Source organism: Borostomias antarcticus (genome assembly GCF_949987555.1).
Source record: "Borostomias antarcticus genome assembly, chromosome: 18".
Taxonomy (NCBI): Eukaryota; Metazoa; Chordata; class Actinopteri; order Stomiiformes; family Stomiidae; genus Borostomias; species Borostomias antarcticus.
Window position 1 is genome coordinate 3635834 of NC_140251.1, and position 12500 is coordinate 3648333.

The window sequence follows — 12500 nt, forward strand, 5'->3', positions numbered from 1 at the left end:
CATAACTCTGTAAAGGAGCGGCACTAAGCGCGCCGCGCGACACCCACAGCTCTTCACAGCAGAGCTCTAATTGGACGGCAGCATTTAAACCCGTTTAGTGACAGCCTAATGAGTCTGTCTCAAACCCAAATTATCAGGGATGTGCGAGAGGGATCCCACTTGCTGTCTGACAGGCTGGGAAGACATAATCCCCCCCCCCCAAATTGTATCTAAAAAAATCTATTATGGTGTAATTATGTGCTTTGCACTTAACACACGCTGCACTCATTTTACACAAATGTTAAATATTAATTCCTATTATGCGTGACTAGTACTGTTTATCTGATTGGATACATGTAATTAATTTTGCGCCATCCAATCCTTAAAACACTGGGTGTGACTCGGGGGGGCTTCCTTTAAGACCATCCTGTGCCCAGTGGCGTGACACTGCTTGCTCAGTTGGGGCTACAGGAGCACACCACGCCACCTCAGTCCCGGTGGGGACCGCTGGAGGCTGGGACTGGAAACACTATGTTAAGACTTATGCCTGAGATGAGATGTGAAGTGGCCTGGCCTCCGGGCGGCCATTGCTACCGATGGAAACAGCAGACTGGACCTGTCAGACCAGCCAGCGTCTGGCCCTCTTGCTCTACTCGTGTACCGAACCGCCTCCGGAGAAACGTGAACCGTGAGTAATGCCCACAGCCGCGGCGCCACGCCCTCACAGCCCCTGGCTTCAGCGCAGCCTGGGTTAGCGCTGCCCAAACACCTGCTGTACTAGTGAGAGTACAAAGGGAACACAGTGGGGCGACCGGTATGTGATAATATGAACAATATGTTCCTGTTATTCGTACATAACAACTCATTTGAATTATGCAGCCGCTAACTAAAGCTGGTGGGGAAATCCAAGGTAAACAATGAATATGCATGATGCGAGGAAGTAGCCGCATCGCGTCTGCTCTCGGTTATGAATAACCTACGTCATACGTTGTCACCTCCGTTTCCCAGGAGGCAGTTCTGCGGCAACACTCTGTTCACCCCCAGAGGAATTTGTCAGGCTGGCGGACAGGTAGCCTGTCACATCCAGAGCATCCTCCGAAAAAGAAAAAAAAAAAAGAAAGGGGGAAAAAAAATGTGCCTAGAAACTGACATGAGCCCAGCAGGAATGTTGAACCTCCTTGGCCTCCCTGCAAAAGCTGCTACATTAACCACTAAAGTCTAATTGCCTGGTCTCTGTCTTCCTGTGCAAGTCAACAGAGGGAGCCAATTCATTTCCTCCCAGGGAGCCGGCGTGGAGAATCTGTCACCGGTATTCATAATCGCCCACTAATGCAAATTTCTGCTCGCCGCTCACCAGCTTGGTGGACAAGATAAAAGCCTACAGGAATGCAATGCCTTGTGTCTAAACTGAGTGCTTAAATGAGGGTATAAACCAAAACTGTCAGAAATACCTCCTCCATTCCTCCCTCACAGCGTGTCCGCCTGTGTGCGGGTCTGATTTACATGGCTTTTTTTTTTCTTTGCTTTTTAAAAAAAAAATGTTTTTATACCACTAATAAAAACGTTACTGTGAACATCTGGGAGAGCCTCTCTCCAGCCGCTTCACTCAGACACAAAGCCTGTGACCGAGCTGTCAGATGGCCTCCATTAATGAGCTGAGGAACACCTCTCCCTCGTTTCCTCACGTTCTGCGCGGCTTCTGTGAAATGGAGACGGAACTAATTCCCCGCTAAGTGGTTTGTGTTTTATTAGCAGGGAGCTGAGTGATTAAAGGACACGGTGGACAAAGTGCGACCTGTCAGGCTTGAGTGTAAATTTATATTGAAAATAATCCACCTTTTAATTGGCCTCAAAGTTGGGCTCCATTTCAGCCTTGAGAGCCTTGCCGCATTTTTTTTTCTTTCTTTTTTTCTCCACCCTCCACAAATTACACATGACAACAGGAACCTTAAAGCCCCAAACACTACAACGCTAATATGTTACATGGGCGGCAAAACAGTCATTTATTTCACTGGAGCAACATAAAGCAACGCACAGAAAAAGCAGGGGAGCCAATAATTAATGATCTACCTGGACGTCTAGGTTTACACACGGCAGAATTGGGTAATGAACGACTTGTAATTGAACAAGTGTTAGTATGTATGTCTGGGAGGACTGTCTCTAATGCAGGAAACCTCCCTTGACAAACACCATTTAGCTGAAAAATGCCTGTGTGATTATGCAGGGGGTGTCCAGGGGAAAACAGAATGAATTAATAAAACTATTAGCGTGCAGTGGAGTAGGTGATGGAGATGCACTCTCCTTAGCCACCTGTAAGCACGGGGAGAAGGACTGACCCCAGGCCCCGCCACTCTGCCAGCGGGGTTAAGAACTGGCTGACAGATTTGTTTTATAGTGCCATTAATATGATTCCACTAAATGCATTCTGCGCCTTCTCATGCAGATACCCGGGCCAGCAGAATCCGCCACCTAATAATAAAGCACTCAGCGATTAAAAGTGTGAATAAAATAACTCTTAAAGCTGAGCAAGCATGGCAGCCCTCGCCACCCACCCCTCCCAGGACCGCCGCGGGAACAAAAGGACAAAGACGCCCTCACCGAGAGTCCCCACCAGCCTGCAAATTGATTAATGGCGGACAGGCGGGTCTGGTCTGGCAGCCCAGACGACTGACTGACGGAGTCGTCGCTCGGCGACGGGGCAGCCAACTGCTCCACACGCACACACACTCACACACACACACTCACACATACATACACACACACACACACACTCACACATTCACACACACACACACACTCACGCACACACACACACACACATACAGCACACACATACATATGGTACACCCACATAGTGCAAAGTAAACATACGCTGTACGCCAGGCAAACCAGCGAAATGGATTGATGTTCGGACAATTTCACCTCCGCGACTGTAGTGGGTGAAACACGCAGCGCACTGTTTTCTGTTTTTCTCATTTCTCTTCAGCTGCGCTAACTTGGACAGCCGAGCGCAGCGCGTAGAGAGCAAGCGAGCATTATGAGGGTCAGTCATGGGGGCTGTGGATGGGCGCCAGATTACATGAGCGTAGCTGTGAGAGTTTAACAAGGCTGACTACAGGCTGCTGCAGGGTGTGTCTGTGTGTGTGTGTGTGTGTGTGCGTGCGTGTTCATGTCTGGGCAGTTTGCATGTGTGGTTGTGTGTGCCTGTACCATGCGTACAGTGTGCGTGTACCGTGCGTACAGTGTGCGTGTACCGTGTGTACAGTGTGCGTGTACCGTGCGTACAGTGTGCGCGTGCGAATATAGAGGACGGAACAAAACGCTCCGCCTCAGAAAGGGTAGAAACGTTGCGTCATGGTCGCTCTGATATATACAGTATGTACTTTCTCTGGGTGAAATCAAGGCCAGGGAGAGACTAATCTGCATCGCTCCCTCAATTAAAATACCAAAAAAACTGAAGAGATTAATAATGAATCAAAGGCCCCAGTGGCAGCTCTACTCGCCGGGGCTTTCTCTCAGCCGGGCGGGAACAGAGAGAGACTCTGGCTGAGGGTTCGAACTGGAGACCAGACAGACAACCTTGAAGGCAGCAGTGAACGCGGAGCGATGAGACATGTCATTTGTGGCGAGCTCGGGGCCAGTGTTGGGAGGACAGGCGTTCAGGGGCCGCGGAGGAGGAGGAGGCAGAGGGAGCCCAGATCAGACGTCTCTGCAGGGCAGGTGAGTGTGCGGGCGGGCCGCAGTGCCGGGAACCTGAACGCCTACCTCACGTACGCTCGGCTAAAGTCTTATCGACTGAGGGGGAGAGAGAGAGATAGAGAGAGAGAAGAGGGGAGCCACGTTCTACAGAGAGAGATAAAGGGGAAATTGCATCTCCCTCTTGAGCGTGACTCTCTCAGCTGCAGCTGATTCTACAAACACACTAAGAACAAAGAAACCTGTTACACACATCATTCCTTATTTCCAGTCTTATCTACTGTACCCCCCAAAAAAAACAATAATAAACTTAAACTTTTAAACTTTTTGGTACTAATACACACCATAAGGTGGACATTGTATAATCGGTCCCTTAAAATTTCCTTACATCAATGTATATTTCTGCAGTAATATTAAAGGATATACCGGTAACAAAAGCTGAATTAATCACCACAGAAAGGGGCCAGAGAAAGCACAGTAAGGAAGTGCTAGGGTCAGTGAGGATGTACACGTCGCAGTATCACAGTGATAGTGTCTCTTTATCAGAGGGCCTGGGAAGGGGGAGCCGTGTGGAGGAGAGTATTAGCATTAGCTTCCAGGCCCAGCTCTGACCACTGCCTCCCCGCCTGTCTGACACATGCTAGGGCAGGAGCAGGGGGCTGGAGCAGGGGGCAGGAGCAGGGGGCTGGAGCAGGGGGCAGTCTGGGACGGTCGGGGGTGGGGAGCAGGGGCTGTGGGGGGAGGGGGTGATGGTGGTGGTGGGTGGTGGGGCCCTGCGAAGCCTGTCAGTGGCGGCCACTCCGACCCTGGCGCTCCGGCGCTGGTCACGAGTGTTTAATCCGTGTCGGGAGCGTTAACACTCAGCGACCTCCCGGGTGACAGATCCGCCGAGCGAGCCTTTCCCCCTGAGGAGGTGGGGAGGAGGAGGAGGCGTGGTGCACGGACTCTACCCCCCCCCTCCCTGTCAGCTCTGCTCACAGACACGTTAGCATGGGGGGGGGGGGGGCGTCGGGGCGCGGCCACACGCAGGGCCGGCCGGGTCGTGGGCCCCGCCGCCCGGGGGAGAGTTGTCCTCTGTGACTGGGCAAGGTGGCGTGTGTGTGTGTGCGCGCGTGGAGGTGGTCATTACGATACCGCGCACACACACACACAACGGGGTTACACGCAGCGCACACCTCATCTGGGCTGAAAATAAGCAGGAGATAAAAAAAAAGCCGGGCGGACGAGGACAGCGCAGGGCGGCGGAACACGGCGTTCTGCTCCAGCCTTAATACCACCGCCGCGCTGCGCTAGGTTAGCATCAGCCAAGAGAGACTACATTCAAAACAAGCTGGGAAATATTCTTTGGGGGGGGAAATATGTCCTTGTAATAGAAGAAAACAACAAGTTACAATATATTATTTATTTGTTGTACAATTGATATTTTTGCAGCTCTAATTAGATGCATTTTGTCAGAAAAGCTGTCATCGGAGGGTGTGTCTCAAGGTTACAGTGCATCCAGCTAGCCCTCAAGACCTGTCAGCTGACACACTGTCACTCTCTGGCATCTCAATAACAGGACTGTCATATCTGACGGCATCGCTGAATTGTTTGCAGATACCGATCGTCTATTGTTTAATAATTAATAGATCTTGGGATATTTTCAAAACCGTATGTGTGCGCGCACACACACGCGCACACACACACACATCGCCATCAAGGGCCCTCAATCTCTCTTTCTGTCTGCCACATTCCCACTGAAAACTCTGTGAGAACTCCCACAGCCGAGGAGTTGAGAAGTGCAGGGCCCGTGGGACACAGGGACCCTCTCCCTTAGGGCCAGGAGAGCCACACACACAACCCTCTCACACAGAGAGAAAGCAGATGCAGACGAGAAACGAGGAGATGTTTCGCAGGCGCGTACGCACTTCTACCTCCTCCCCAGCGCTCACGCAGGCCACGCAGCATTGCAGTGAAGTAGTGCAGGCTTGTTCCAAGGCTCTCTAAACATGTCACTTTCAGGGACAGTGTTAACAAGAACAATTATGACAGCGCTGATCATGGCTTTGATCCCGGCCGTCCTGGTATTCCGGTTAACGGCCCCCCGACTCACAGGTGGTCCCCCTGGCTCCCCCAGGACCTCTGGAGCCAGATCTGACCCTGTCCTGCTCTCTTCTGGGGAGATGGGCATCCTATCGGCCCCAAAAAAGCGCCCGTCACAGCTGCCAACTGTGTTTACAGCTGCACCGCATCAAACATTCATCAAATGCCATCTTTACAGTCTGTGATGTGAGGCAATCAGCATTTCACAGGCTGTCAAATAATGTCTAAGCCCGTTGCTACCTGGCAGTGTCAAAAAGAAAATGGTTCAAATATTCCCATAAGGTGTGCGGGATTTCTTTTTAGACAAACTCCTGACAGACAACCTACCTCATATGTTAAAATATTAATTATTCTTAAATACTTAAGGCGCTCTAATGACAGCGAAGCCGAAAATCAGCTTTCAAGTGTTAATGATCCTTTTTCTTTTTTTCTCTCTTTTTACTTTCATCCATTTCATCTAAATCAAAATTGTTCTCAACCTTAAACTACCGAAACAGATTAATTTGGCCGACTATTTAGCTTTTTTTCACCCTAATTTTTCTCTTTCTTTTTGCTTCATGTTCTTTCGGTCCAGTGCACAAAATGTAAAATGTCATAGTTTTTCCCATGAAGGATTCCTGTTGGGAGAAGCAATGGATCTGCTCAGCTTCTCTGCTCTGAGTTCAGCAGTGCTGTAGCGCCATCTACAGGCGTTGGGCTTGTATGCAGGGGAAGAACTCTGGGTGACCCCTCCACACTCAGCTGATGTATAGTACATTCATCTAGCTCAGTCTTAGAGGAAAAGCATATCTAAAAGCTTGTTATTTTATGAAGATTTTTGCTTGTCACACTCTCTCTAACTCAGGGAAAGGAACACGCCATTGTCAAACTTTGGAAAAACGCAGATCCTAGGCTCATTACTGTAGCATAAACAAAACTCAGAAAAAAAATCTATATTTCTTGTTTGTACCGTATTTCCATTCACTGATGCAGACGTGCGTGGCTTTGCCAGAAGTTGGCTTAAACGCGTGAGAAACATTCTTTTAACGTTACCTAATTAGAAAGTGGCTATTTTAAACCTGAAGCCCATGGGTGGGAAATCGACAGTAGCTTCAAACAGTTTAGACTCTGCTTGCGGAGGAGATTACCCAATCAAAACCAGTAACCTCCAACACCTGCAAACAATGACCGAGCTGGGAGTGACAGAGCTGGGGGAAGTTTGCAAAGTTTCCTCTCCATACAGAGCGCTGTCTGGCAGCAGGAGCAGGACGGAGGTCTGATGAGCCATCGATCTGGCGTTCTAAACCACCGCATACCCAATTTAAGTGTCTCGGGATGCATAGTTCTCTGATTGCCGGCCGGGAGGGAGGAGCTGTCTGCCCCAGAGGCCGCCGAGAAGTTTCCAGAAAGCTGCCGACAGCACCCCCCCCCCCCTGTTAAAACTGGCCAGGCCGGCGATCCCTCTCACACACACTAACAGGCACTTCATCAAGCTAACATGAGGATCCCGGCGTCTACATGAACCGGCTTTAAAAATGTATGCTGCATGTTGTGAGGAGGGGGGGGGGGGGTCAAAGCGCCGCGCTCGCCTGTGGGACGCAGAGCGGCATATTGGCGGAGGATTCCTGGTAGGGCACTACCGGCAGTAATGCATTACAGGATATGGTGTAAAACGCTAGGAACGACTTGATTAATAATGGATTGTAATGTATATTAAAGCCAGGGCCGACGCTGCTACAGCTCCACCCCCGCCTACGGTACCGGCCTACCGGCGGAGAGAGAGGATGAACGCCGCGGCGTCCGCTAGAGAAAAGAGCAAATAGTCCAGGTCTAATTATGCACATCTAAGAAGCAGCAAGGGGCCATCTGTCACAGTCTGAACCGGTTACCTTATTACCAGGGCTTTAAGGCATAAATACAGGCGAGGGAGGCGCGTTCATTACTGCACAGTGCTTCAGACAGCTACCAACACTAACTTAATTGCGGATGATGACTTGTTCTGAGGAGTGGCGGACTGTGGCCCTGCTGTGGCTGACCCCTGAGATAGCGTGTGTGCGTGTGTGTGTGTGTGTGTGATGGCATGGTGCTGGGCTGGTAATGACTGTGAAGGCCCCTCTACTGCCCTCTCCTCTCAGCTCTGAGGGATGTTGTCTGTCTCGGCCGCCTGGGTTCTAAAGGAGCACAGGTCCAGCACTTCTGCTTTCACCATCATTCACAGGACATATTCAGCTGTAAATTTATCTGGCCTGACTTTTCTCTGGTCTGACTCTCTCTCTCTCTCTCTCTCTCTCTCTCTCCCTCTCTCTCTCTCTCTCTGCTGATGAGTGGGTGATGGAGCAGGCTGATTCATTCTCTCCTCAGGCAGTCTCACAGACACCTTCTACATTTATGCAAAGTACAGTACAGCACCTCATCTGAGTGCAATTCCCCTCGCTCCTGTACGGTAGCTGTGCGGCTGTCGTACTGTAATAACGGCCAGGTCACCCCTGTCCTGTCGCCAAACTAAACTTTCTCGCTGTACTGTACGTGCAGAACACAACACACAACAGCGGAGGAGGGGGCTCACGCAACTCGACCGGTCGAATCAAATCTGAGCATCCCATAAACTCAATTGTGGGATGACCCGCTGACCCCCTGAGTAATCTGTAAAAAAATTAAAAAAAAGGATGTTCTATTCTCTCCACAGCAGCGGGAGGGGTGGAAGTGGAAAAGATTGTGCCATCGCACACTCTCCCTGTCTGTCTGTCTGTCTGCCTGTCTGTCTATATACACTACCTTCCTGTCTGTCTGTTTGTCTGTCTATACACTACACTATCCCTGTCTGTCTGTCTGTCTGCCTGTCTATATACACTACCTTCCTGTCTGTCTGTTTGTCTGTCTATACACTACACTATCCCTGTCTGTCTGTCTGTCTGTCTGTCTGTCTGCCTGTCTGTCTATATACACTACCTTCCTGTCTGTCTGTTTGTCTGTCTATACACTACACTATCCCTGTCTGTCTGTCTGTCTGTCTGTCTGTCTGCCTGCCTGTCTGTCTGTCTGTCTGTCTGTCTGTCTGTCTATATACACTACCTTCCTGTCTGTCTGTTTGTATGTCTGTCTGTCTGTCTGTCTATGTGTCTGTCTGTCTTTCTCTCTCTCTCTCTCTACTGCCTGTCTGCCTACCTGTCTACATGCATACATGAACCGAGGGCTGTGATCCAGGGAGGGCAGCCATAGCCTGAGGCGATGTTCACCTCCGGATCGGTGAGAGGGGCTCGCGGAGGCGGAGCACGCCGGGTACGATCCGCACGTCGCCCCAGAGACAGAGACGGGAGCGGGGGAAACAGAACAGCTCTTTACACACCCCGCCAGTGACCGCTTCCTCACCCGGGCGACACGCTGCCAGGGCTTTCATGCCAAGCATGCGTTCTTAATCATGATATGACACATGCTCTAAGGACGCGGGGGGGGGGGGTTGACCGGGGTGGGAAAAAAAAAACTATTTTAGCTTAGGGCCTGCAGATCACATAGCCTCATTAAAACAGCAGAACAGAGACATTTACACAAAGTTCAGATCTGGGAGGAGGCCTGTCCCTCCTCCCTCCTCGGTGCGGGGGGACCTGACACCGTGATCCTCCCGACGCCATCCCCAGGGTGGGGGGCGGCTAGTCTGATGTCCAAACTCCCCCGGCCAACGCTTCCGAGTCAGTAGAAGGCGGGAGGAAGCCGAGTGGCGTTTGGATTCAAGGATCAAGCGCATCTAACACACACATACAGTACACACACACACACACACACGATACGACAAACACGCAGAAGAACAGAGGCTCTTCAGTCGGGTCCCTGACCAAGACCTGGACTGAGCACTTGGACTTGCTCCTCGGGCGCCGTAAACGACGGCTGGGATGGGTGAAATGCAGGGAACACTTTCCACCAGCGGCCCCCAGAAAGTTGTGTGTGTGCGTGTGTGTGTGTGCCCTTCACGATATGTAATGTGTGATCACTGTGTGGCGGAATAAAGACCCCCCCCCCTACCCCCTCAGGTCCTGTAATTATTACACACACACACACACCACCCCAGGATATATATATAGAGGATATATATTCCCCACCATTTGGTTAAAGTCGAGAATGAGGACGGCAGAACTGCGCTGCAGTGAAAACAGGAGGGAGACATGGGTGGTGCAGGCCAGGGCCCACAGTCCGCTCGCTCATTAACATGGGGCTGGACTGGACTTACCAGCAAGGCTATCACACTCCGCCGGTTGCTCTCCCACTGAAAACAGCTCTGGATGTACTGTAACGTGTTCAGGACCGCCGTGCTGATTTTGCGAACCCGATATATGTTCTGGGCGAGAGCCTGAAGGGGACATAATCGGGGGAAAACGCGAGTTAGCGTAGCGTGACACCGGACGTGGTGTTTGTGTTTTTGCGTTCAGGTGTATTCAGGTTTACGAGGCCTTCTTCGCTGCGGTGTAGTTCTGTGTCTTGAGCTTATTAAAGCTAATTGGTGACCGTGACCAATCAGAGCTATGACCACAAGCAGCCTTCCTGTGCTGGCTTCATTAGTGTGTTGGGAGGAGATGTATTCATGTTCCGTCTTTCCTTGGTATGTTCACATAGCTTAATGAATGCACTGTAATAACTGCAATACCTACATTCTGTACTGTATTACACTCTATAATGTATGCTCAGTGTAGACTAACCTTTTTAGAGAATTTGGGGTTGTCCTCTGAGAATTTGGTCTCTTTTGGTTTGAAGGTTTTGATGCCGGCTCTAATCTGCAAAAGAAAATAAGATCAAATAAGATAAAAAATAAGATTATATTTTCAATCAAAATGATAATGAGAAATATGAGAGGGCCTTACTTGTGTGTCAGTGAATGTATTAGTGGTAAACGGAAAACCAGAGCTACAGTATGTTCTCACTGGGTTATAGATAAGATAAGATATGTTCTTACTGGGTTATAGATAAACTAAGCTATGTTCTTACTGGGTTATAGATAAGCCAAGCTATGTTCTTACTGGGTTATAGATAAGCTAAGCTATGTTCTTACTGGGTTATAGATAAACTAAGCTATGTTCTTACTAGGTTATAGATAAGCTAAACTATGTTCTTACTGGGTTATAGATAAGATAAGCTATGTTCTTACAGGGTTATAGATAAGCCAAGCTATGTTCTTACTGGGTTATAGATAAGCTAAGCTATGTTCTTACTGGGTTATAGATAAGCTACGCTATGTTCTTACTGGGTTATAGATAAGCTATGTTCTTACTGGGTTATAGATAAACTAAGCTATGTTCTTACTGGGTTATAGATAAACTAAGCTATGTTCTTACAGGGTTATAGATAAGCTAAGCTATGTTCTTACTGGGTTATAGATAAACTAAGCTAGGTTCTTACAGGGTTATAGATAAGCTATGCTATGTTCTTACTGGGTTATAGATGACGTCCAGCTCCAGTGTGATGGATCCTTTCGCCGGTCCTCCCAGGTGCTCCTTCTTTAAGAGCCGCGATATCTGCCGTCCGTTCTCGACCTGGGACAGCGGAGGATAGATGAATGAAAGCCGACGTACGGGGCGGTCACATGACATACGCAGAGTGGCGCCGGGGAACTAGAGGAACAGGAAGAACCTGACTCACAGTAAGCAATGGAATGGCCACTTTGCCCAGGAAGTTTGGAGCCTTATCAGCGTTTTCATCGAAGACGGTCAGTTCCAGAACTTCGTTGATGTCCTTTACTGGGCTGAAACAGGCCACACGTTAGGGCACAGCTGCACAGATACAGCAGGAAGTGACATGACAGGCCGACCGTAAGAGCATGAAAGACTTCATTACAATGTGAAGACTTGGTTCCATTCGGGGTTGAGCGTCTTGTAGATGGTCTGGGTTTGTAGTTTGCTGTTACCCAGCTCCAGCACACAGAAGGGGTCGCTCTTGCCTGCGGACAACGGAGACGTGGCGCGTTATAGTCGAGGGGGGAGGGACACACGCAGGCATAAAGGACTGTATCGCCGCGACACTGTACCGTTGAGATCGGCGGACAGCACGTCCGTGGCCTTGATGACCTTGACCTGAAGGAAGCCCACCTCCCTCATGCTTCTGTGAGTGTTCTTCAGACTCTAAGAAGGGGGGGGGGACAGGATAACGACAGTCTTTATCAAATTTACTCGCGATAGGTTCTTGATTCCTAAATAAATACAGTTGGCGACAGAGGGAGGATGTCACTAACGAGTTTCTCCATGATGGTGTCCCTCTCAGCCGTCCGTGCCAGGGGGGGCGATTGCAAGGGGGAGATGGAGACCCCCCAGCAGGGGATCAGGATGACCAACACCACCAGGCGGCCCTTCCCCGGGTCCAGCATGTGCGTGTAGAGCTGTTTCTGGTCCACGGCCAGTCTGGTCGGGTCTATCTCGAACCTGCGCACAAGCGGGCACGGCGCCGCCAGAGTCAGAGAAGGGCTATAGCGGCCGAGCAGAGTCAGGTCGACGCCCGGTTTGAAGACGGCGATCGGGTGATGTCGTACTCACAGTCCCCAGCACTCCTCGCACTTCCTGCCCCTCTTGGCGAAGACCTCCACCTGCAGTGGCTCCAGCACGTCCGCATACTGGTTGAAGTCAAACTGCTCCTTCCACTGGGGATTGCCCTGGATACGCAGGTTCTGGGACAGGGAGAGAGGAGATGCAGGTGATAAAGTACTGTACACACACACACACACACACTCGGACGGTGACGTGACCTCAGGTTTAATGCAGTGTCAGCGTATTCAGATATTACATGGC

General features: G+C 50.2%; 1 protein-coding gene across 1 annotated transcript in view; it reads right to left on the reverse strand.

Moving 5' to 3' along the window:
• The window catches only part of mctp2a (multiple C2 domains, transmembrane 2a), a gene marked incomplete at its 5' end in the record, with an annotated part of 36272 nt that overhangs the window by 12069 nt on the left and 11703 nt on the right, over nt 1–12500 (reverse strand). Inside the window, 8 exons of the mRNA XM_084453260.1 lie at nt 9959–10078; nt 10425–10499; nt 11154–11255; nt 11362–11464; nt 11557–11659; nt 11747–11840; nt 11951–12137; nt 12249–12379. Of these exons, the coding sequence (XP_084309386.1) occupies nt 9959–10078; nt 10425–10499; nt 11154–11255; nt 11362–11464; nt 11557–11659; nt 11747–11840; nt 11951–12137; nt 12249–12379 (915 nt within the window). The remainder of the gene's footprint in view (nt 1–9958; nt 10079–10424; nt 10500–11153; nt 11256–11361; nt 11465–11556; nt 11660–11746; nt 11841–11950; nt 12138–12248; nt 12380–12500) is intronic.